Source organism: Dendropsophus ebraccatus, chromosome 15, assembly GCF_027789765.1.
Source record: "Dendropsophus ebraccatus isolate aDenEbr1 chromosome 15, aDenEbr1.pat, whole genome shotgun sequence".
Lineage (NCBI taxonomy): Eukaryota > Metazoa > Chordata > Amphibia > Anura > Hylidae > Dendropsophus > Dendropsophus ebraccatus.
This window is the reverse complement of record NC_091468.1, coordinates 62,813,619-62,839,971: the sequence shown is the minus strand read 5'-3', so window position 1 is coordinate 62,839,971 and position 26,353 is coordinate 62,813,619. Positions and strand designations below refer to the sequence as shown.

The 26,353-nt window shown below is 41.0% G+C and overlaps 1 protein-coding gene across 2 annotated transcripts in view; it reads left to right on the top strand.

The window, feature by feature from the left end:
• Positions 1–26,117, top strand: part of CNKSR3 (CNKSR family member 3) — a 66,554-nt gene extending 40,437 nt beyond the window's left edge. Inside the window, exons 2-12 of one of the 2 annotated variants that reach the window (XM_069955380.1) lie at positions 2,194–2,396; positions 3,893–3,980; positions 7,116–7,157; positions 10,187–10,306; positions 12,960–13,019; positions 17,117–17,185; positions 18,092–18,238; positions 18,934–19,058; positions 19,635–19,834; positions 22,867–22,956; positions 24,008–26,117. In XM_069955380.1, coding sequence (XP_069811481.1) covers positions 2,218–2,396; positions 3,893–3,980; positions 7,116–7,157; positions 10,187–10,306; positions 12,960–13,019; positions 17,117–17,185; positions 18,092–18,238; positions 18,934–19,058; positions 19,635–19,834; positions 22,867–22,956; positions 24,008–24,306 — 1,419 coding nt within the window. In that variant the 5' untranslated portion in view covers positions 2,194–2,217 and the 3' untranslated portion in view covers positions 24,307–26,117. The remainder of the gene's footprint in view (positions 1–2,193; positions 2,397–3,892; positions 3,981–7,115; positions 7,158–10,186; positions 10,307–12,959; positions 13,020–17,116; positions 17,186–18,091; positions 18,239–18,933; positions 19,059–19,634; positions 19,835–22,866; positions 22,957–24,007) is intronic. The other variant, XM_069955379.1, reaches the window with a different exon arrangement.
• The last annotated feature ends 236 nt before the right edge of the window (positions 26,118–26,353 follow it).

The window sequence follows — 26,353 nt, the reverse complement described above, 5'->3', positions numbered from 1 at the left end:
ATGGATTTGAAAAGAGGAAAAATCTCAAGCTTTCCTTCATGACCTGATGTCTGTTTATAGTCTGTTCCTGGCTTTGGCTTCAAATCTTTGGCAGCTAATCTGTCAGGTAATCTTTCTGTGTAAACAGACCCTTAGTGGGATCAATAATGGTTTATTGTAATAATTCAGATAAATCCGCACACAGCGATATATAACATACATATATACATTTTTTATTTGAAAAGTTAGAAAAGGGGGAAGGTTTTTTTTTTTGTACTTTTGAAAATGGTATAGTCCCCCTAGGGTACTATTATATGCAATTATTAGAGTGCACATACTGATCAATGCTGTGTTTCTGCACAGCATTGATCAGTTTTATCGGCGATCTGCTGATTAAGTCTGCAGAAAGACTGAGGCTGCCATGGAAGGTAAGTATAACGCTCCGGCAACCACAGTAACCAATCACATTCTTTGCTGCGGAAGTTCTAATTGTTCCCCACAGGCCCGGTAGTTGCAGATAGGTGACACCCACTGCATATAGGAGTTCAGCTCCTGAGCCCACCGTATATGCAATGACCCCTGGGGCGCCTCAAAAAGGCATATTGGTGGTGATTAAGAGGTTAAGGATGTTTCCATATCATTCACATTGCTGGAGTAACTATATAATGGAAAGAACAGAACAGGGCAGCTCACTCCATGCTAAATATATGTGTCAAATTTATTGCTTTCTGGAAAAAAAAATGCTCGGGCTTGACCTCAGTGTCTGGTACATGCCGCAGTGTAATGTTATTCCAGGAGTCTAGATTGCAGCTTACATCTAGATGGTTTTATACTGACTGCCGCACTCCTAACACTGACTGCAGCATCACCCCTATGTATAGCGATGGCTATAGGGATGTCGGTGGTTACAGACTGGGGGTTCAGGTCATTACCCTCACCCCTATCTGAGCTGAGCAATATGATGGTTCTCTATTCATCTTATTCAGTTCATTGTGATTCAGCCAGCAGCATGTCCCGACAAGTGTCTCTGGCAGTGACGGCACAAAAATAATAATAAAAAAGTCTCCACAAATAGTAACCCCTAAAGTTAGAGGAGTAGGAATTAAAGGAACATGATTAAAATGAGCCATGCAAATATGGCGTTACTGTGTTCCCGCTTTTACATTCCTTTAGTCCTACTTTAGTCCCAATTTCTAATACTATCTCCACTGTTCTCTTCCTATAATCATAGAGCCATGGCTTCTCTATCCAGCACTGATGACTGCTAACAAGTATAAATGTCTATACATTAAAGGGGTACTCCAGTGAAAATGTTTTTCTTTCAAATGAATTCTTGTCAAAAAGTTATATAGATTTGTAATTTACTTCTATTTAAAAATCTCAAGTCTTCCAGTACTTATCAGCTGTTGTATGTCCTGCAGGAAGTGGTGTATTCTTTCCAGTCTGACACAGTGCTCTCTGCTGCCACCTCTGTCCGTGTCAGGAACTGTCCAGAGCAGGAGAGGTTTTCTGTAAGGATTTGCTACTGCTCTGGACAGAATTGTGGCAAAAATTTCAATATTTTATTGCGAATTGAGGGGAAAATAGTGCTAATTAAAGGTAATTAAAGAGTATCTGTCACTAGGTTTATTCCGCCTTAATCAAGGGCAGCATAAACTAGTGACAGAAATGCTGAACAGATCGGTGAATTACTTACATCATTCTGTTCAGCCGTTCTCCTAATATGCAGGAGAATAGGCTTATTGCCACACCCCTCCCCCCGCCCTCCAGCTGCTGATTGACAGTTGGCTGCCTATACACAGCATGGATAAATAACTGCCAATCAGCAGCTATTGGGTGGAGTTTTCTGCTTCTCATGAATATCCAGGACTACTGAGCTCATGCACATAATGGAAAGGACTACTTACTGTTCAAGTTATTCAGGAGGATTATCTCTGGGTAAGCTGCACAGAACAGTGTAATTGATACATGATTCTGTTCAGCTTCTCTGTCACTAGTTTATAGGACACCATAAACCTACTGACAGTCTCTTTAACAGCTAATAAATGCGATGTGTGAACATAACCTTATACACAAGCTGATTATTAGGTTTGTAGAATGCTCTCTAGGTGTTTCATGACTTTCAGTATATCTGTACATTTATTGTTGCTATATATATATGGTATTACTTTGCTTTATTCAGACCGCTTACATTGTATTTTTTGTTCTTTTCAGAATTATGGTCTGGAAACTGACAACATGAAAAACTTGGTGCTAAAACTCAGATCGGCTTCCAACAACCTTCAAAATTATATCGGCAACAGGAGGAAAAGTACATCTTATGACGGGACTACGTCCTATAAACCTCCCAATGAGTTCCTTACATCGGTGGTAGAATTGATAGGCTCGGCCAAAGCCCTGTTAGCGTGGCTGGATAGGTAAGCCTCGGCACTCATACATGTCGCCTATTGTCCTGCTATAGTAGTTTCATAGTTACTATACTGTGTTGATCCAGAGGAAGGCAAAAACTCTTAAGAGGCAGATACCAATTGCCGCATCATGGGGAGAAAAGTTCCTTCCCGACTCGGAATAATCCCTGGATCACCATCCCATAACATGTAATATTATATTTATCGAGAAAAGCATCCAGGCCTCCCTCGATCTTATTGAATGAATCAGCCATGACAGCATCATGTGGCAGAGAGTTCCATAGTCTCACTGCTCTTACAGTAAAGAATCTGCGTCTGTGCTGATTGTGAAACCTTCTTTTCTCTAGATGTAGAGGATGCCCCCTCTTTATGGTTACCTTGACTGTACCTAAGGCGCTTTATTAGATTTAAAGGGGCACTCCAGCCAAGCGTACTTTGTGTATGGAATTGTAGTAAGCTATGCTGGCGGAAGTGTGACATCACTGCAGTGGTCTTCTTTTGTTCTAGGCTGTGCCACCTCCTCTTCAAACATAGCGTTATCAGGAAAGTACATAGAGCAGAACCATTGTTCCCGCCTCCTCTGTGACGTCCCTGCGAGGTCACATGATCTTCTTGGATGTGCTTAGGCAGAGCACGGATCTAAGAAGATCATGTGACCTCGCAAGATTGTCACAGAGGAGACGGGGACAATGGCTCTGCTCTGTGTACTCTCCCAATAACGTTGTGTTTGAAGAAGAGGCGGCACGGCCTGGAACATCAGACGCCCACTGCAGCAACGGCACAGAATGGTGTCAGGCCTGCTACACTTCCATCTACAAAGTAAACGTGGCTGGAGTACCCCTTTAATGTTGTTCAAACCTGAGCATGCGGCATTTGCCGGTATCATTCTATATTGCATCATGCCTGACACCTATCTGTCGGTGGAGTCTCGGGAGACCCCCATACACTTTACACCGATAAACTGTATGGCGACCTTTAAAGTGGAAAATTCCCAATTGTGGTAATCACAGGCCTCGTTCTGTGTATAGGGGTCTTTTATGGTGTCCTTTCTTGTAACGTCTCGTGACCCCATTTCCTGTGTTTGTAAATCTTCACAGGTCGGAATCTGTCTGCTCTGTATTGTTTCATACGCTTCACCAGCATTTCCGACCCCTCGGATTTGTAAACAGCTATGATTCTTCTGTTCTTATTCATAAGGGGAGTTGATTCTCGGCCGTACACTTCTCATGTCCTTTATACATCCTGCGGCATTTTGATAGAAGACAGCCGACCGTCTAGTGCAGGAATGTAGAGCTTGGCTCGCCGTCCGCACTATGTTTATTTCTGTGGTTTAAAGTGTTAGCTCCTTATGTGAGAGAGGAAACTGTTGTGCTGCTTAGCGGAGAAAGATGTTCCCTGGCCCGCTGACCCACATTCACAATGTATGTTTAGCTTGCCAGCGTGTTCTCTTCAAAGAGTTTCCAGCAGTCTTTGTTCTAAGTGGATTTTTTTTTGTTTGCTAACAGGACGCCATTTACTGGAATCACTGACTTCTCAACAACAAAGAACAAAATCATTCAGCTCTGTCTGGACTTGACGACCACCGTTCAACAGGTTAATGGACGCGGATATGATCTGGATTTATCTCATGCAGTTTATAGAATCACACATTTACCTAAGCAGTAACATAAAAACACATAAGAACCTGCTGCAGTACGACCTTAGGTTGGGTTCACACTGCGTTTTTGCTGTTTGTTGTCTTTTTTCATCCTTTTTATGCAAAAAAAAACATGTATTAGTGTGCATCTGTTTTGATCCGTTTTCCATTGACTTCCATTATAAAGAAAAACGGAACAAAACGCATCCTTTTTTTTAACGTACACAAAAACGCGGTCAACCCCGTTTTTGTGTACGTTAAAAATTACTGATCCTTTTTTGATCTGTTTTTCAGAATGGAAGTCAGTGTAAAAACGGATCAAAATGGGTGCACACAACTACATCCGTTTTTCATCCGTTTTGTGCAGCCTTAGGCTGGGTTCACACAACGTATCTTTTCGTAAAAGTACGAAAGATAAAAAAAGATACGAAAAGATAAGTTGCCTTGTCTTCTATGGAATCCCGGCTGGAGTGTATACACATAGTATACCCTCCGGCCGGGATCCCTAGCGGCGCCGTAGAAAACTGACAGTGTCAGTGCACACTATGGAGCGAGAGGATCCAGCCGCACGCTCTATAGTGTGCTATGGGGAGTTCTGATGCGCCCGCATCAGAACTCTGCGGCTGCAAAGATCATCCGACCGGTACTCTTACTGTGTGTGAACATAGCCTTAGGCTGGATTCACACTGCACTTTTGTAGTCTGTTTAACATATCCGTTTTGAAATGATCTCTTTCTGTTTTTCTTTATAATGGAAGTCAATGGAAAAATGCATGCAAAAGGATTGCACACAATTACATCCACTTTTGCATCTGTTTTTGTATAGTTTTTTTTGTTTGTTTGTTTTCCTCCATAAAACGTCTACGTTTAACAGACTACAAAAACCCAGCGTGCAGTGCAGTGTGAACCCAGGCTTAGGCTGGGTTAACACTATGTTTTTGCAATCCGTTTTTTTTTTGTGTGCATCCATTTTGATCCGTTTTTCCATTGACTTGCATTTAAAAAAACCCGGATCAAAACACATTTGTTATTTTTAAAAAACACTAAAACATACTTGACCTTATTTTTGTGTACGTTAAAAAAAATGGATGTGCTTTGATCCTTTTTTTTTTTTTTTTTTTTTTAATGATGGAAGCCAGTAGAAAAACGGATCAAAACGGATGCACACAAATGCATCTGTTCTTTGCAAAAACGGATGAAATAAACGGATTGCAAAAACATAATGTGAACCCAGCCTTGGGAGTATTCTATGCATTGCACCTATTATGATTATTATTATTTATTTATTTATTTATTTATTTATTTTTAAAGGTATATAAACTTTAAAAGTAAATAAAGTTCCATAAACAGACGTGAAGGTGTAAATACTAATTTACTGATAACCTCTATAGTCAATCTTTTCAATTCTTGAGTAATTGTGTGTGTGTGTGTATATATATATATATATATATATATATATATATATATATATATATATATATATACAGTGGTGCCTTTGATTACGAGCGTAATTCGTTCCAGGACCGCACTTGTAATCCAAATCCACTCTTAAACCAAAGCAAATGAGAATTCACTGATATGCAGACAATTGGTTCCACACCCCAAAAATAATGATTTTATATGCTAAATAACATGTAAAACAGATAAAACAAACAATGAGAAACAGCAGAATATGTGATATTATAAGTTACTGTACAGTATAGTAATCAGCATGTGGAGTATAATGTGTAGTAAGTGCATAACCCTGAAAAACAGCAGCAGTTTGTAGATACAGGTTGGGGCTGCAGATCCCCATAATGTAGTAGCGTAGTACAACAGGCTAGAATAGAGAAGCAGGGCTGCTGTCAGATGTCTGTGTGGTCACATGACAGCAGCGGGGAAGGGGTGTTTAGCATGGACCAATCAGGAAGTGTGAATCACAAAGCTGTGTGGGAGGACAGTGACAGAAACTTTTCTATAGAGCTGTGTGAATGGCTGAGTATAAGTGCAGGCACATTATAGCAGCAGTGTGTATAGCTGAGTGTGAGTGCAGGCACATTGTAGCAGCAGTGTGTATAGCTGAGTGTAAGTGCAGGCACATTATAGCAGCAGTGTGTATAGCTGAGTGTAAGTGCAGGCACATTATAGCAGCAGTGTGTATAGCTGAGTGTAAGTGCAGGCACATTATAGCAGCAGCGTGTATAGCTGAGTGTAAGTGCAGGCACATTATAGCAGCAGTGTGTATAGCTGAGAGTGAGGGCAGGCAGATTATAGCAGGAATGGAGAGGATGGAAAACACAAGGGCTGACAGAGACTGCAGGGAGCATGAAGGAATGAGCAGGACAGATGTGGGCACAGTATAGCAGCTCTCTCTGTCTGGGGAGAGAGGGGTTACAGCTATGGAGAGATTACCTCCACAGTCCTGTCCCCTGATGTAAGCCCCAGCCTGAAGTGGATCTGCTGTGATTTAGTAGATGAGGGAGACTTCCTGGGTCAGAGTACAGTGCTGCAGACCCCGCTATGCAGACCATGCCCCTCCCCCACCCCCCCTCACACACAGCACAGGGAGCTCTTAAACCGAAGCAATGCTCTTAAACCAAGTTACAATTTTGAAATCCTGTGAGCTCTTCTTGCAAAGCACTCTTAATCCAAGTTACTCTTAAACCAAGGTACCACTGTATGTGTATACAACACTTGTGACTAATAGCGACTATACCTTATGCTGGAATGTGGCGTTACGAGTGAAGCACAAATACACGCACAGACTTACCTGGGTTATTTTTTCAGTGTATAAGATAATCTCTTATTTATAGCTGCCAGTTTCTGGAGATGTGGGTGGCAGCACAGATGCATTGCACCATCAGACTCACCCATTGGCAGCATAGACGAGTTTCTCTTATTAGATTGCCAGCTCCTTTGTGTTTGCATTTGTTATTTAGCCAGTGAGCTATGTCTGATGAATCATTACTGTTTAGCGTTACACCGAGCTGGGTTTTCACTGTGACGGGTTCCCTTTAAATACATAAAACTTGTATCAAGAACTAAATACAGTGAATTACAGTCTATTAGTATCTGTCCCACTTATATGTCTCGTATTTGTTCTTGTCTTTGCAGGAATCCTTAGTTGCTGAAATGGAAGACTCAGTTTTAAACGTTGTAAGTATCTATTACATCTACCGTATTGTTTGCTTTATAAGACGCACCTGATTATAAGACGCACCCCTGGTTTCAAAGTGTATTCAAAATGACAGGGCCACTTTAACGCTCTCCATAACAGTACATTATATCCATACATACACAGCTCTGCAGCATGCACAATACACACCCAGCTCTGCTACATCATACACATCTTGCTCTGCTACAGCATAGATATATACACACACACTTAGGGTACTACTACACGGAACGATAATCGGCCGAATCGGTCCTATCTGGCCGATTATCGCTTTGTGTAATAAACACCATGATCAGCCGATGACAACGATCTTCGGCTGATCGGTGATATAGGTTTGGACCTATAATTGTCAGGCGCCGACCCCGCATCACTACGTGCAATAGCAGTGCGCTGCCGGCGGCTGATGATTTGCAAAGTGCATACATTACCTATCCATGGTCCAGGGCTCCTCTTGCACTCTGCTTCTCCCCGGGTCCCGCGCGCTGCAGCTTCAGAGCGGCCTGTTTGAGCTGACAGGCCGCTCAGCCAATCACTGTCCAGGACCGCTGTGGCCAGAAGCAGAGTGCAAGAGGACCGCTGGGGAGAAGCAGAGTGCAAGAGGAGCCCTGCAGCATGGATAGGTAATGTGTACAGTTTAAGCAAGGGCTGCAAGGACATCGGTAACGATGTCCATGCAGCCCTTGTTAAACGATTATCGGGCCGTGTAATAGGCCCAGTAAACGAACACCAATCTAGCAGATCTACGCTCATTTACAGTTATTATCGGGCCTGTATCGGTCCGTCTAATACTACACTTACAGCCCTGCTTTCTAAACAGGCACACACAGTACTCTATCGATATATACAGACACACACCACTGCTACATTACCATACATAAACAGTTCTGCTACATACAGACACACACACAATTTAGATAGATATATGATAGATAGACAGACAGATAGATGGATAAATAGGAGATAGATATAAAGATAGATGATAGATAATAGATAGATAGATAGATAGATAGATAGATAGATAGGAGATAGATAGATAGATAGATAGATAGATAGATAGGAGATAGATAGAAGATAGATAGATAGATAGATAGATAGACAGACAGATAGATGGATAAATAGGAGATAGATATAAAGATAGATGATAGATAATAGATAGATAGATAGATAGATAGATAGATAGATAGGAGATAGATAGATAGATAGATAGATAGATAGGAGATAGATAGATAGATAGTAGATAGATAGATAGATAGATAGATAGATAGGAGATAGATAGATAGATAGATAGATAGATAGGAGATAGATAGATAGGAGATAGATAGACAGATAGATGATAGATAGGAGATAGATAGATAGATAGATAGAAGATAGAGAGATAGATAGATAGATAGATAGATAGGAGATAGATAGATAGATAGTAGATAGATAGATAGATAGATAGATAGGAGATAGATAGATAGATAGATAGATAGGAGATAGATAGATAGGAGATAGATAGACAGATAGATAGGAGATAGATAGATAGATAGATAGATAGATAGATAGATAGGAGATAGATAGATAGATAGATAGATAGATAGATAGATAGATAGGAGATAGATAGATGATAGATAGATAGATAGGAGATAGATAGGAGATAGATAGATAGATAGATAGATAGATAGATAGATAGATAGATAGATAGATAGATAGATAGATAGATAGGAGACCAGTATTAATAGTAGAATGAGCAATGATTTGTTTTGGTTCTGGTTCCTGGTTAGTCCCCGGCTCTGTACCATGCTCCTCCTGTCAGTAATCAGAAAATCAGTCATATTTGACCCTGAATCCGTCTATTTGGGAGTCTTCTCTCGGTTGCATATGATATGCTGTATAGGATGAAGCATTGCTCCTCTGCTATACAGACAGTCTGTCTGCAACGTCTGTATTGTACTAAATAAATTCATAAATCTGCCCGGATCGGCTTTGCCCCATTAAACAGAAGACATAGGGTAATATTTATTCATCCTGCTGGAGTTCAGGACGTGGCGGTGATTCCATCTCCTATTTATAGACTCCCATTCTGACTCCTCACCGCTGAAACAGGACAAGGTGATCTTCTCATCTTGCCGAGCGTTTAATCTTCATTTCCATCTCACATGGATGCAGATCACATTCTGATGGACGGGAATTTACCAGTGAAGTCCAATTAACAGAATTGTTCTTGACTGAAAAGCCAGTTTACCAAAAAAAAGTTTTCCTTTGAAGTTTCTTTGTATTTTTTTAGCACCTGTTTAATCTGCCAAAGGGGTACTCCGGCGAAAATCTTTTTCTTTTAAATCAACTGGTCTCAGAAAGTTATACAGATTTGTAATTTACTTCTATGTAAAAATTCTAGTTTTCCTGTACTTATCAGCTGCTGTATGTCCTGCAGGAAGTGTTGTATTTTTTCCAGTCTGACACAGTGCTCTCTGCTGCCACCTCTGTCCATGTCAGGAACTGTCCAGAGCAGAAGAGGTTTTCTATGGGGATTTGCTACTGCTCTGGACAGTTCCTGACATGGACAGAGGTGGCAGCTGAGAGCACTGTGTCAGGCTTGAGAGAATACATTAGATTTCTATGTATCCATAGTTGAAAGTAACTAGAAACGTCTTCTGTTGATAAGGCCTGCCCTTCTTACTAGCGATGAGTAAACCTTGAGCACGCTCGGGTCCGTCCAAACCCGGAACTCTCAGAGTTTGATTACCGGTGGCTGAAGAAGTTGGATGCAGCCCTAGGGTGTCCTGTTGGATACAGCCATAGGCCACAGGCTGTATCCATGTTTTCCATGGTAATCACATGCAGAGAGTTTGAATGAATCCCATCATGCTCAAGGTTCGCTCATGTCTAGCAAGGACGTAATGATAATATTTACACAGGGATGGTTTATGTAACACTGTAACAGAAGAGAATCCTGCCCGGAGAAGCAGTAATACTCACATACCATTACTATCACATCATCTTAATTCTGTTTTTTTTTCCCTTCTTGTAGTCCAAAGTTCTAAATGGGATATGTGACAAAACCTATAAATTTACCACGGACCCTTTAACAAGTCAAAGTGCCTGTCTGGAGCAAGTCATCCTGACTAATATAAGAGCTGGGGAAGGGCTGGTAAGTAGATAGCGTTTGTCCCCAGACAATGTCATCCCAGTATTCTACCAGATTATACTCCATTTCCCATTGAGACTTTCTTTTTTTCTTTTTTCAAACCAAGTAGAATAAGAAGCAAAGCTCGACCTCGGACTCACCCTTTTCTTCTTTGGCTTATTCGCGGATATTGCCAAAAGGATGAAACCCAGGTTGGGTGTTGCTACATCTGACAGAAATCTAAACAGGATATGTCATCAGAATCCCTGAGTGGTGCAGCCTCGGGCTCTGCAGCTTTACACGCTACCACAATGTCCTGTACATATATATATATATATACATTAGTAATGGATTTTACTCTGCACGCTACCACAATATATATATATATATATTATATTATATATACACACATTAGTAATTGTTTTTACTCTGCACGCTACCACAATATATATATATATATATATATATATATATATATATATATATATATATATATATTATATTATATATATACACACATTAGTAATGGATTTTACTCTGCACGCTACCACAATAAATATATATATATATATATATATATATATATATATTATATTATATATACACACACATTAGTAATTGTTTTTACTCTGCACGCTACCACAATGCTTACAGTCCTGCAGTCCTACACACACACATATATACATATATGTATATATTAGTAATGGATTTTACTCTGCACGCTACATGGCTCAGAAGATGAGAATTTATACAAAGACCAAGTTAGGGTAGGTTTTGTATTTTTGCAGTCTGCTTTGATCCGTGTTTTTTTTTTAATTATTATAATGGAAGTCAATGGAAAAGCAAATCCAAATGGAAGGACGCAATTGCATCTGTTTTTTTTACATTAAATGAATATGTTTAGACTGTAAACATGCAGTGCGACCCTTAGGCCTTAAGGACTGTGGGGGAAGTTTATCAATTGTGATGTAAAGTGAAACTGGCTCAGTTGCCGCTAGCAACCAATCAGATTTCACCTCTTATTCCTCACAGACTCTTTGGAAAATAAAAGGTGGAATCTGATTGGTTGCTAGGGGCAACTGAGACAGTTTCACTTTACACCATGTTTGATAAATCCCCCCCTATGATTTTTGTCCGCTAGCTAGATCCCTGATCTGTGGAAAGCCATCCGTGATTGCATCCGTGTCCATGTTTTTCATTAACGTGTATCACATCACCCCAGTGTTATTCCACTATGTGTACTTTTCATGCTGCGCCCTGTAGTCCCCCTTTATGATATGCAGAGCCCTGTAGTCCTTCCTCTATGACATGCTGAGCCCTGTAGTCGCCCCTCTATGACATGCTGCGCCCTATAGCCCCCCTCCATGACATGCTGAGACCTGTAGCCCCCCTCTATGACATGCTGAGCCGTATAGCCCCCCTCCATGACATGCTGAGACCTGTAGCCCCCCTCCATGACATGCTGAGACCTGTAGCCCCCCTCTATGACATGCTGAGACCTGTAGCCCCCCTCTATGACATGCTGAGACATGCTTGTGACACCCAACCCACAGTGTGACCCCCCGCGCGCCAAATTGGAAGTGTTAAAAATAAGTTCTATATCTATGTACCAGATACTAACATGAACACATTAGCGGTAGTTACTGTGACCAGACACATTATGATACTTACAGTCACAATCAGGGATGCGTCCATTTTTTTTTTTGTCACGCACGGTGGAGAATTTACCTTATTTTATTTTATTTTTTTGCAGACTTTATAGACAGTGAATATATATAAAAAAAAAATAACAAAATTAAAGGGGAACTCCAGCAAGAAAAATTCTCTCAAATCAACTGGTGTCAAAAAATTATATAGATTTGTCATTTACTTTTATTTAAAAATCTTTAGTCTTTCAGTAGTTATCAGCTGATGTATGTCCTGCAGGAAGTGGTGTATTTATCAGTCTGACACAGTGCTCTCTGCTGCCACCTCTGTCTATCTCAGGAACTGTCCAGAGTAGGAGATATTTTCTATGGGGACAGCTGCTCTGGACAGTTCCTGACATGGGCAGAGGTGGCAGCAGAGAGCACTGTATCAGACTGGAAAGAATACACCACTTCCTGCAGGACATACAGCAGCTGATAAGTACTGGAAGACTGGAGATTTTTAAATAGAAGTAAATTAAGAATCTGTATAACTTTCTGATTCGTCTTTTGCAGAAGTACCCCTTTTAATAAAACTTAATTCAGACGTTTTCGAGATTTTTATCATGCCAGGAAATGTTTGTTTACCGTGAAGATGGTAATGACCCCACGTTCGCATTATCGCAGCTCATAAAGCCTCTCTTATTCTAAACCATCTCAGCACAGACATATAAAACCTTTGCAGACTGTATCCTATAACTTTTTTTTTAGACTCATGGCGTTGTATCTCAGTTGATTTGAGATTTTGCTTGTTGCTCGATGTCGGCACAATAGAGTTTATATTACACTCGGTCGCTTCTTAAATGAACTATTAATAATAAATATAACGATTACTCACATTCTTCTCAAATCAAGAACAGATGCTGAACTTTCCCGACCCAGAAGCCTCTACACAAATGTTTCCATTGCCGTCTGTCCCTTCTCTGCTCTCACCAGTATGCCGTGTAATGCACTGGGATACATGTGACCATTGCCTGTTTTCTTCTCCTTAGGGAATGTACATCAAATCCACGTATGACGGACTGCATGTCATTACAGGAACCACAGAAAATGTAAGTGAAGTCTATTGGAGCTCTCTGCTGGTTTAGTGTAACCATCTCTGATTTGCAATCAGTGTTACTGACATATTGATAGCTTTGGAAAATGCCTATATATATATATATATATATATATATATATATATATATACATACAGGGTGGTCCGAACGTCGGTGGACAGTATGTGTAATAGGTTTATAAAGGGGGAGATTTATCAAACATGGTGTAAAGTGAAACTGGCTCAGTTGCCCCTAGCAACCAATCAGATTCCACCTTTCATTTTCCAAAGAGTCTGTGAGGGATGGCAGGTGGAATCTGATTGGTTGCTAGGGGCAACTGAGCCAGTTTCACTTTACACCATGTTTGATAAATCTCCCCCGAAGGGGGAGATTTATGAAACATGGTGTAAAGTGAAACTGGCGGAGATTTATCAAACATGATGTAAAGTGAAACTGGCTCAGTTGCCCCTAGAAACCAATCAGATTCCACCTCTCATTCCTCACAGACTCTTTGGAAAATGAAAGGTGGAATCTGATTGGTTGCTAGGGGCAACTGAGCCAGTTTCACTTTACACCATGTTTGATAAATCTCCCCCTTCATAATCCTATTACATATACTGTCCACCTACTTTTGGACCACCATATACGGTAAATATATATATATATATATATATATATATATATATATATAATAAACTGTTAACATATGTGAGGTTAAGAACATTTGTTTCCATTGTCTTAAACATGGTTTAGCTCAAATATGCACACACCAAATAACAAGATATAGATTTAAAGGGGAAAAAAAAAATCAAACCAACTGGTATCAAAAATTATACAGATTTACAATTTGCAATTTACAACAACGGCCGTGATTTATGCAAAACAACATACATTGCATTTGAATGAATGGAATCGCAGCCGGAGCGTATACACATAGTATACGCTCTGGTCGGGATTCCATCTTGCCACACAAAAAACTGACATGTCAGTTTTCTGCAGTTTTCAATGCATAGCAGCCACAGAAAACCTGTCAGTTCACACAATGGAGCGTGCGGCTCCGGCCGCACGCTCCATTGTGTGCAGTGGTGAATTTGGATGCCGGCGCAGACAGGTGCGCCTGCATCCGAATTCAGCAGAAATGAAGATCAACCGGGATGATCTTCAGTAACACTGGCTGTTCTGTGACCCAGGTACGTAGTGTAAACCCTGCCTTGTGATTTACTTCTTTTTTAAAAAAAAAATGTCCAGTCTTCCAGTACTTGTGAACTGCTGTATGTCCTGCAGGAAGTGGTGTATTTTCTCCAGTCTGATACAGTGCTCTCTGCTGCCACCTCTGTCCCTCTCAGGAACTGTCCAGAGCAGCAGCAAATCCCCATAGAAAACTTCATCTGCTCTCCAGACTGTAAAGAATACACCACTTCTTGCAGGACATATAGCAGCTGATAAGTACTGGAAGACTTTATCTTTTTAATAGAAGTGAATTACAAATCTCTGGCACTTTCTGGCACCAGTTGATTTAAAAGAATTTTTTTTGGAAACTACACCTTTAAGGGTATTTCACCCAAAATTAACTTTAATATGATGCTGCCCCTGGGAATAACATAGAAAACAGTCTATTATCACCTTTTCACACTCCCCCAGTATCTTCCTACGTTGTCTTCGGACCCCAGCTAAAGAATACTGCCTCATCTTCTACGATGGACTCGTCTGGCAGTGACAGCCCGCTCAGCCAATCACTGACTGAAACAGGACAGTGGTGCAGCCAGTGATTGGCTGAGCAGGCAGTCACCCTCAGACAAGTCCATCTTGGAAGGGGAGGCAGGATCATTCAGCCAGGGATCGCAGATGACATAGGAGAACGCAGGGGGAGCGCGGAGTACCCCTTTAAAGCAAAGAAAATTATAGTTTTACCACAAACACTGTATAGGTAAGATATAAAGGATTGAGGAAGATATAAAAGAAGTGAAGTGTTACAGACGAGAGGTTCATACATGTCTAGTTCTTCCATTATAAGCTCAGGCCAGTGAATCAGGATTTCCTATGGAACATTCCTCCACCCACAGGTTCTCCACCATCATTGCCTTTGCCCATGTCTGCAGCTTACCAAGAGGACAGGCAGCAGTTGTATGGAAAGAATGGGCAGCTTGTTTTCCCCTCTGCTTAAGGTGTTTTAGGTAAAGCCCATTTTTAATGAGGCATCTGGGTAAAAGGTGACATTCATTCCCGGCCGGCGGAGCACGAGCTTTATTATCCGCTTACCGCCTGCTCAGTGAGGAGACTGACACCATGTTTGTTGCTATGGGATTTGTTGTCGCAGTATGAAGAATGTTGCTTTTTTTCCCCTAAAGTGTGAATGACCAGCACAACATTCACCTCGAGGACTGCTCAGAGACAAATTACCAGTAAACATTTGCACGGGGAGATATTTCCTGTGTTTTTTTTTCTCCAGTTTTTTAGCATTTTTTGTGTGTTTAAATGGACTATGTCGCCTCCATAATACCCCCTAAATTTAAATAGTCATTGTCATTAAAAAATTAGAGCGGATCTGTCAAACTATTCGGGTTCTGCAATGTCCTCCAAACTCGTACACTCGTTGTTTGATTCCATGCTGCTGCAGAAGTTGGATGCCACCCTATTGCTGCCAGGAAAGCATGGCTATTGCCTATGGCTGGATCCGTGTTTGCCAGCATCAAACATCAAAAGTTATCAGTAGAGATGAGAACCGAACCTTCTGAATGAGATTCCTTCTAAACTTTGCAAAAAGTTTGGTTCTGTACAAAACTAGTTAGGAAAGATGGCAGACACTCATCAAAAAAACTAAAATAAATGGTTTTCTCACCTGTCCGCAACAGCCACCCCCCCGCCCCCCGGTGTCCTCAGCCACCTCCAACCCATTCATCCAATCACTGACTCAGACGGGATAGCATTGCGGCCAATGATTGGCTGAGTGCGCTGTCACTCTTGTCTCAAGAGTGACAGTTCACTCAGCCAATCACTGACCATGGCGCTGTCCTGTCTCAGTCAGCGATCGGCTGAATGGGATTCTTGCAGCTGCGGGGCTCAACAAACACCGGAGAAGTAGTACACTGAGGGAGTGCGGACAGGTAAGTATAGATAAGTGAATTTCTTGAACCGTACTGAAACAGCTAAATGCCTGCAATCATTACGCTGTTTAATGGTGTGTTTACGCAGACAGATTATCTGACTTTTTTTTTTTTTAAGCCAAAGCCAGGAATGGATTTGAAAAGAGGAGACATCTTTTCTCTGTTTATAGTCTGTCCCTGACGTTGGATTAAAAAAATCTGTTAGATAATCTGTCTGTGTAAACGCACCATTAGTGTGGTACGTTACCGACTCTGTCGGTAGGTTTCTGCTGTCCTATTTCAGGGAAGCATAAACTAGTGACAGAGAAGCTGAACAGAATGACGTATCACTTACATTGTTCTGTGCAGCTGATCCAGCTCCATTATGTGCATGTGCTCATTAGTCCAGGATATCCATGAATAGCAGAAAACTCCGCCCACCAGCTGCTGATTGGCAGTTATCTATTCATTCTGTGTATAGGCAGTCAACTGTTAATCAGCAGCTGGAGGGCAGGATAAGGGGTTTGGCAAGAATCCTATTCTCCTGCATATTAGGAGAACGGCTAATCAGAATGGTGTAAGTAATACACCGATCTGTTCAGCATTTCTGCTGCCCTCATTTAAGGCGCCATAAACCTATCAACAGATTCCCTTTAAGTAGTCCTCTCCATTATATTGTGTAGCTGAGTAGTCCTCACTATCCATATGCATGCCCAGTTTGCAGACTTAAAGAGTAGAAAACTAAAATTGCCAGATTTTGAATCAGCATCTTTTATCCAATTTACAGATAACTTTAGTTTATAGATGAAGGGGGTTTTGTCGGAGTTGACAGAGTCCCTTTAAATGCAAAAATGGAGATTATAATATAAAAAATGCCACCTACCATCCTGAGCTCCAAGCCTTGTTATGATACTGTCTTTAGAAGATGACTTCATCCCGCTCGCTCCCCAGACGCAGCTCCTCAGATACTGCTGAAGACAGGTCCGGGCATCTTCTCTCATTTGTTTTTCCTTTCTCCCATTTCCCCAGTCGCCGGCTGATGTCTCCCGGAAGATTCATGCAGGTGATGAAGTGATACAGGTTAACCATCAGACAGTGGTAAGTTATCTTTCTATTGTTTTATATAGCAGCATTTAGCAAAAAATACGGAAAGATACAAAATAGTAAAAATGTATAAACTACAAAGGCAATTTCCTCTTATTCTTCAAGGGTTTATCCAGCATTAGAAAAACATGGCCGCTTTCTTCCAGAGACAGCACAGCTCTTGTCTCTAGGTCAGGTGCAGTTTGCAATTAAGCTCCATTCACTTCAATGGAACTGAGTTACAAAACCTGCACCCAAACTGTAGACAAGAGCGGTGCTGTCTCTGGAAGAAAGTGGCCGTGTTCTTCTAATACTGGAGAACCCCTTTAACTTGTTGCTGGCATGAAGTAGAAGTTTATTACTCAACCTTGCTGCCATGTGCCACAGCCTTCTTATACCATCTTGTCCTTATGTGTGCAGAGCAACACACAGGGGGCTGGGAACAGATGTAAAATAGAATATTAAAGGGGTACTCTGGTAAAAAAAAATATTTAAATCAACTGGTGTCAGAAATTTATATAGATTTGTATTGTACTTCTATTCAAAAATCTCAAGTCTTCCAGTGCTTATCAGCTGCTGTATGTCCTGCAGGAAGTGGTGTATTCTTCCTAGTCTGACACAGTGCTCTCTGCTGCCACCTCTGTCCATGTCAGGAACTGTCCAGAGCAGGAGAGGTTTTCTATGGGGATTTGCTGCTGCTCTGGACAGTTGCTGAGATGGACAGAGGTGGCAGCAGAGAGCACTGTGTCAGACTAGGAAGAACACACCACTTAGGAGAATACATACTTAGGAGTAGTAGTGATGTGATTCTTGATTATATTGATTTTCTTGATTCATGTGACTTAGCCATCTTAATAGCTATATTGTTATTATATGTTGTTGAGCTTTGAGTAGAACTTTTTTTTTTTTTTACTTTTTAAGGTTGGATGGCAATTGAAAAATCTTGTAGCAAGACTGAGAGATAACTCTGGGGAGGTCACGCTGCTTCTAAAGAAGAGACCTACAGGAACGTTCAACTTCACCCCAGCCCCTCTAAAAAACTTGAGATGGAGACCTCCTCTTGTGCAGGTGCGACGTCTAATCCGGATATCGTTTCACTGTTTAATACATAGAACTTGGTGAAAATACCAATAACTGGGTTGTATGAGATTATAAATTAAAGGGGTTACCAAGATTACAAAAAAAAAACACAGCTAAGACCTAAAAGACCTAAAGCCTTTGTTAACTGTGCAGAGCAAAGACACATGGAGCCTGGGTGGGGGGATACTACTAGACAGGTACAGGTACCCGGCCGTTAGTTCTGAAGTGCAATGCATGCTGGGAGATGTAGTTTCCCGGCCAGGTATAAAAGTATCAATCTGTGGCTAGGAGCAGCGTAGACAAGTTGTAAAGGTGTCAAATAGAGATGAGTGAACCTGGAGCATGCTCGAGTAGATCCGAACCCGATCGTTCGGCATTTGATTAGCGGTGGCTTCTGAAGTTGGATAAAGCCCTAAGGCTATAAGGAAAAATGGATATAGTCATTGGCTGTATCCATGTTTTCCAGACAACCTTAGAGCTTTATCCAAGTTCAGCAGCCCCCGCTAATCAAATGCCGAACGATCGGGTTCGGATGGACTCGAGCATGCTCCAGGTTCGCTTATCTCTAGTGTCAAACAATAGGTGGTGGATCGGTGAGTGCAACTATAAGCTTTTTGTGCATTTTATTTTTGTATAGGATCACTAGAGTTCCCCTTTATTAATCACTTTTTATGTCATTTTAGACAAGTCCACCGCCGACTACAACACAGTCTCCTGAAAGCACATTGGATACCTCACTGAAGAAAGAGAAGCCAGCAATTCTTGATCTTTACATTCCTCCACCACCAAGAGTCCCTTACTCCCCGAGGTATGTATAAAGAAACTATTATAAAAGGCGCTGCGAACTGCACCCAGGTATAAATTGAAGTTTAAGGGCTTGCCAAATCAGCTGGTGCCAGAAAATGCCAGAGATTTGTAATTTACCTCGATTAAAAAAATCTCAAGTCTTCCGGTATTTATCAGCTGCTGTATGTCCTGCAGGAAGTGGTGTACTCTTTCCAGTCTGACACAGTTCTCTCTGCTGCCACCTCTGTCCATGTCAGGAACTGTCCAGAGCAGGAGAGGTTTTCTATGGGGATTTGCTGCTGCTCTAGACAGTTCCTGACACGGACAGAGGTGGCAGCAGAGAGCGCTGTGTCAGACTAGAAAGAATACCCCACTTCCTGCAGGACATACAGCAACTGATAAGTACTGGAAGACTGGAGATTTTTACCTAGAAGGAAATTACAAACTTTCTGACACGAGCTGATTTAAAAGAAAAAACGTTTTTTTGCCGGAGTCCCACTTTAACATATTATGCAGTGAACTGTGTAATGCTGTTTTTGGCTGTGATGACAAATAATGTATTCTGTATATAATAATTACCTGTTTCCTTTTGTTTTAGAGATGAGAAGATGAGCTTCAGTTACAGCGGCTACAGGGAGCCACCGCCACAGTCCAAAGGTTCCGAATCTCCAAACTCTTTTCTGGATCAGGAAAGCCGAAGGAGAAGGTTTACTATAGCAGACTCTGATCAGCTGCCCACCTATCCTATTGAGGTGCATGTACAGCCGGCTAAGCTACGGGACAAGACTCCAATGTATGGTAAGCTGGGACCATCAATACTGTTTCCTCATGTTGTGTGTGTATATTATTAAAGAAGTTAGGCCAGGTTCACACTGCGTTTTCGCAATCCTTTTTTTATCTGTTGTATGCAAAAGAAAAAAAAAAAACATGAAAAAAAGGCTGCATTTGTGTGCATCCGTTTTTCTATTGACCTCCAATATAAAAAAAGAGGATAAAAAAAAAAAACAGATCAAAAAGCATGCGTTTGTAGCGTACACAAGAACGTGGTCGACCACTTTTTTGTGTACGCAAACAAAAAAAGGATGCGTTTTGATCTGTTTATTTTTTTTTGTAATAGAAGTGGATGGAAAAACTGATGCACGCAAATACATCCTTTTTTCCATCGTTTTTTTAGTGTAAGCAAGAACGTGGTCAACAAAGCTTTTGTGTACGCTAAAAAGAGGATGCATTTTGATCCATTTTTGATTTTTTTCTAGATAGGAAATCAGTGGAAAAAAAACGGATCAAAACAGATGCACACAAATGCATCATTTTTTTCATCCTTTTTTTTTTTTTTTTTTTTGCATAAAACGGATGAAAAAACAGATTGCAAAAGCGCAAAGTGAACCCAGCCTAATATGGGAAATCAAATAAAAACCTTTCAATAAGGCTGGGTTCACACTGAGTTTTTGCAATCCGTTTTTTGCAAAAAAAATGGATGCATTTGTGTGCATCCGTTTTGATCCGTTTTTCCATGGACTTCCATTGTAAAAAAAAGGGATTGAAACGGATCCGTGTTTTTTTTTATGGACACAAAAACGTAGCTGACACTATTTTTGTGTCCGTTAAAAAAAACGGATCCGTTTTGATCCATTTTTTTTTACAATGGAAGTCAATGGAAAAACGAATCAAAACGGATGCACACAAATGCATCAGTTTTTTTCATCAGTTTTTCATCCGTTTTTTGCAAAAAACGGATGAAAAAAACGGATTGCAAAAACGCAGTGTGAACCTAGTCTAAAGAGATATGAGCAGATGTCATAGAGCCCATAGAGCGTCTTTCTTCCAGTGCTGTGTGTTACGCAGCCTCCTGGTATCACTATATACAGCACTGTGTTATCCAGAGTTCGTGTCATATAACAGCACGGGACGCCGGAGACCATCAACAGAGAAGAATCAGTAAGGTTGGGTTCATACTGCGTTTTTGCAGTCTGTTTTTCATCTGTTTTATGCAAAAAAACGGATAAAAAAACAGATGTATTTTTGTGCATCTGTTTTTCCATTGATTTCCTATCTAAAAAAAGGATTACAAAACGTATCCCTTTTTATAGCATACACCAAAACATGGGCGACAACATTTTTGTGTACGCTTTTTCATCCCCTTTAGATCCTTTTTTTTTTTTTTTTTTTATAGTGGAAGTCAATAGAAAACGGATCAAAACTGTCGCACACAATACATACATAAGTTAGGAATAATGGAATAATGCGTAGTTTATTGTGTACGATGTAAAATGGATTTAAATCGTAAATGACCCTTTTAGGTGGAATGTAGAATATTTAGAAGACTCCTCTTTTGTGACCCGGGGATACGAGTTCCTACCGCTGACATCTGATATCTTGACATGTAGCACCTTATAAATACCGTATTTTTCACTTCATAAGAAAATAGTGCCTGCGTCTTACATTCCGGAGACAGGGCGGCCCAACAGTGTCAGATCACCATGACTACTTCCTGATTCAACACTAGTAGAGATGAGCGAACCGGGTTAGAGTCAATCCGAACCCGAACGTTCGGCATTTGATTAGCTGGGGCTGCTGCACTTGGATAAAGCTCTAAGGTTGTCTGGAAAACATGGATACAGCCAATGACTATATCCATGATTTCCACATAGCCTTAGGGCTTTATCCAACTTCAGCAGCCACCGCTAATCAAATGCCGAAAGTTCGGGTTCGGATCGACTCGAGCATGCTCCATCTCTAAACACTATGCCAGACTGCTGAGTGAACTGTGCAGCTGCACAGTCCTCTCCCTCCTATCAGTGAGATCAGTTCCAGGCAGGAGAGGAATCTGAGGGTGATGTGCATCACATCCAGATTCCTACATGTAGAAGCCCCATCTGAGAAGTGGAGCTGAGGGACCTGCAGGACCTTTAGTGATGTCACAGTCATGTGATTAGCCAACTGACTGAGGAATGTACAGCCCAGATACGAATACTATAGGTAGGAACAATCTGTATTAAAATGTTCACGTGTGTCTGTCTCTGTGTATGTAGCAGAGCTGTTTTTGTATGGGAAAGTACTATGGGTATGTAGCAGAGTTGTGTTTGTGTGTCTCTGTGCAGCAGAGCTGTTTGTGTATGGTGGTGTAGCAGAGGTGTGTGTCTGTGGATATGTTTGTGTAGCAGAGCTGTGTGTGTCTCTGTTTAGCAGAGCTGTTTGTATATGGTGATGTAGCAGAGGTGTGTGTTTCTGTGGGTACGTTTATATGAGCTGTGTGTGTGTGTATGCAGCAGAGCTGTTTGTGTATGGTCATGTGGCAGAGATATATGTCTGTATATTGATGTAGTAGCACTGTGTGTCAGTGAGAACGTTTATCTAGCAGAGCTGTGTATGTATTTTAATGTAGCAAAGCTGAGTTTGTATGATGCAGCAGAGCTGGGTGTATATTGTGCATGCAGCAGAGCTGGGTGTGTATTTTAATGTAGCAAAGCTGAGTTTGTATGATGCAGCAGAGCTGTGTATGTGTGGGAATAATGTACTGTTATGGAGAGTGTTAAAGTGGCCCTGTCATTTCAATAAACTTTGACCCTTTCACTGCCTTAGACCACCAGGGAAGTTTAATTTGCATGCAATATGTTTTTCTGTCTTATAGTCAGGTGCGTCTTAGAAGTGAAAAACACAGTAGTTAAAATTGATTCCAGATCCTTTACTCACAGTTTTGACGGTTTATGTTGAATTTAAAAGTGTAAAAACAAAATGACTAAAAACCCTGCTGCCCGAACCAATGCAGTAAGTTTATTGGTATTTTCTGTGTTTTTCTAAATATTTTTTTTTTCTATCCCATTGAATAGGTAAGCCACGTCCTCTATCTATGCCCGCTGAAGCCAGCTGGATTGTGTCTACAGAGTCATACTCGAGGCATAGACTGATGGGGAAAAAAGGTAAATTAGTGAACTAGAGAAAAATTACTTGGGGTGGTGTAAAAATAAATTATTTTACACCACCCCAACGATTCTGGAATAAATGTTATGTCCCTGGACAACTTCCTTATATAGCATACACTTTAATTCCTAGCCATGTATTTAATATAGTTAAAGGAGTACTCTATACTACGTCTATTTAAAAATTGCAAGCCTTCCAGTACTTGTCAGCTGCTGTATGTTCTGTAGGAAGTTGTGTATTCTTTCCAGTCTGACACAGAGCTCTCTACTGCCACCTCTGTCCATGTCAGGAACTGTCCAGAGCAGGAAAGGTTTTCTATGTGGATTTGTTCCTGCAGGACTTACAGCAGCTGATAAGTACTTCTTAAATAGAAGTAAATTACAAATCTTTATAAGGGGCCTATTCCACGGAGTGATAATCGGCAGATTATGGCTTCGTGAAATAGAGAGAACGATCAACCAATGATCGTTTATTTAGGTTTAAACTTAAAATCTTCGGTCGATTTAAAAACATCATACTTTACCTATCCAGGCTGCAGGTCTTCTCCTGCGCTTCTTTTTCCTCCTGGTCCTGCGCGCAGCAGCAGCTTCAGAGCGGCCTGTCTGAGCTGATAGACTGCTCAGCCAATCACTAGCCAGGACTGCCACGGCCAATGATTGGCTGAGCGGTCTGTCAGTTCAGACAGGCCGCTCCGAAGCTGCTGCTGCTGCACGCAGGACCGGGAGAAGGAGAAGCCCTGCAGCCTGGATAGGTAAAGTATGATGCAAAGTAAACTATGACAACCGTTAGCGAGGGCTGCAGGGACATTGTTACCGATGTCCTTGCAGCCCTCGCTAACGGTTGTCGGGCCGTGTAATAGGTACAGTAAACAAGCGCCGATCTAGCAGATCGGCGCTCGTTTACATTGTTGATCAGGCCCTGGTCGGCCCGTGGAATAGGACCCTAACTTTCTGACACCAGTTAATCGCCGGAGTTCCCCTTAAACTCCTCCTCTATTCTTACCTCAACGATGTTTACATTTTAAGGGTTTTTATTTTTTATCCCTTTAAGGCGATGAAGCACTTTCCAGATATTTCAGTAACGAAAGGATAGCACCAATCATTGAAGAAAACGTCTCGTCTCGGAATTATTTCACCCGATCGACCGAGAGGCATTTGATCAGAGGAACGGACTATATCAGGGGCAGCCGCGGTCTTCTGAACATGGACTTACACAATAGTGCGACAATGCCATACCAGGAGGAAGGTTCCAGAAAACATACCACCACCGCTTCATCATCCAAAACCGCCGCGGCGGAGCCCTCACTACTGGTCAGTTGGTTTACCAAACTAAAACTCTTGAGTCGCTGACTCCGCTAGACTCCTATAGACTTTTGCCTGTTAGTGCCTTTGCCCGTATAATGGCAGTATTATGTGGAGCGGGATTCACCTTCCACAGCTTGCTTACTCTTCCAAACTGGCGTCAGGATACGACCACGCCGCCAATAATTTATCAAGCAATAAAAAAAAAAAGAGAATAAATACTTTGATATCACACCTATTCTACCTACGGAAATGCTGTTTTTTGTTCTGTTTTTGTACTTTGTTATACAGTCCGCGCATGTACATTCTACTCGAGTTTTTGCCCGACCGTGTATTTTTTTAGAACTGTTGAAGAATGAAGTAATTTATTAAAATTAGCCAACTTTTTTTTTTTTTTTTTTTTGCTGTTTTACCAAAGGATCATTTATTTAATGGTGATTTTTGGAAGCTTTCTTTGCATTCGGTATTCGAGGTTATTATATACTCTTTCCTGAAATGTTTAAGCAATACGAGACAAGGAACAGTTCACATTGGTTCTTTATTGTAAAAATTGACTCTTTGTATATAACAACAAGGCGGGTAAAGTCTGTATAAGTCAATTTCTGCAACTTTAGTGGTTCATAGTGTAAGGAACGTTAAAGTGGACGTGGCATCATGGCCGCTTCCGGATGAGAGGTGAGTTCCTCTGTTAATCTGGAAGTTCGGATCTCCATGGATATGGACCATAATCTTTTAAAGACGCTCATTGGATCTGATGTAAGTTGTGCGCCCTATGGTCTTGTTGTGTCTCCAGAAGTGTGCTGTTGTGACAGGTACACTTTAATTATTTAAAGGGGTACTCTGGCTAAAAAAGAATATTTCAAATCAGTGGGACAAGAAAGTTATATAGATTTAAAATTTACTTCTGTTTAAAAAATCTCCAGTCTTCCAGTCTGACACAGTGCTCTCTGCTGCCATCTCTGTCCATGTCAGGAACTGTCCAGAGCCGTAGGAAAACCTCTCCTGCTCTGGACAGAGGTGGCAGCAGAGAGCACTGTGTCAGACTGGAAAGAATACACCACTTCCTGCAGGACATACAGCAGCTGATAAGTACTGGAAGACTATAGAAGTTAATTACAAATCTGTTTAACTTTCAGACATCAGTTGATTTTAAAGATTTTTTTATCACCAGAGTACCCCTTTAAATAGGAGCTTTCCTAACCAGTCGGTTTTAGTAAGTACTTGTATACTCTATAAATAACAACTCTGAATCATCGTTTATTATAGGGCCACGCCCCAAAGTGGTCATTTTATTCAAAAATTTGTAGAGAAACATCAAGTGTGAAAAATGCAGCTGAATTATTATTTCATGGAGAGTATAATTATTCACAGAAACACGTTGGGAGAGGCGACCGGTCCTCTTAAATAGGGGTTTCTTTAAGACATTTAGCAGGTTTCTCTTGGATATGATGTCTGATCATTGGGTTGTGACTTCTCTTACCCTTGCTGATCAGGCAGTACCAGTGATACTAGAGAGCGCTGCACCTTTATTGGAGAGAAGCCCCCGGAGCTGAAAGCATACTGAACATTGTGACTTTAGTGTTAACATACTATTAGGACTCTCTGTTCTGAAAACCATTCTCCAGTTTTCTTACGTTCACACCAAAAAAGCAGCCTGTTGGTGATACTAGGGGAAGTGACTATTAAAGGGGTACTTTGGTGATAGTTTTTTCCTTTCAAATCAACTGTTTTTAGACATTTATATCAACTTGTCATTTATTTCTATTTAAAAATCTTCAGTCTTCCTGTACTTATCAGCTGCTGTATGTCCTGCAGGAAGTGGTGTATTCTCTCCAGTCTGACACAGTGCTCTCTGCTGCCACCTCTGTCCATGTCAGGAACTGTTCAGAGCAGTTGATTTTCTATGTGGATTTGCTACTGCTCTGGACAGTTCTTGACATGGACAGAGGTGGCAGCAGAGAGCACTGTATTGAGAGCACTTTCTGCAAGACATACAGCAGCTGATAAGAACTGGAATAATTTTTTTTTTTTTAAATAGAAGTAAATTACAAATCTGTATAACTTTCTGACACCAGTTGGTTTTAAAGGTAAAAAA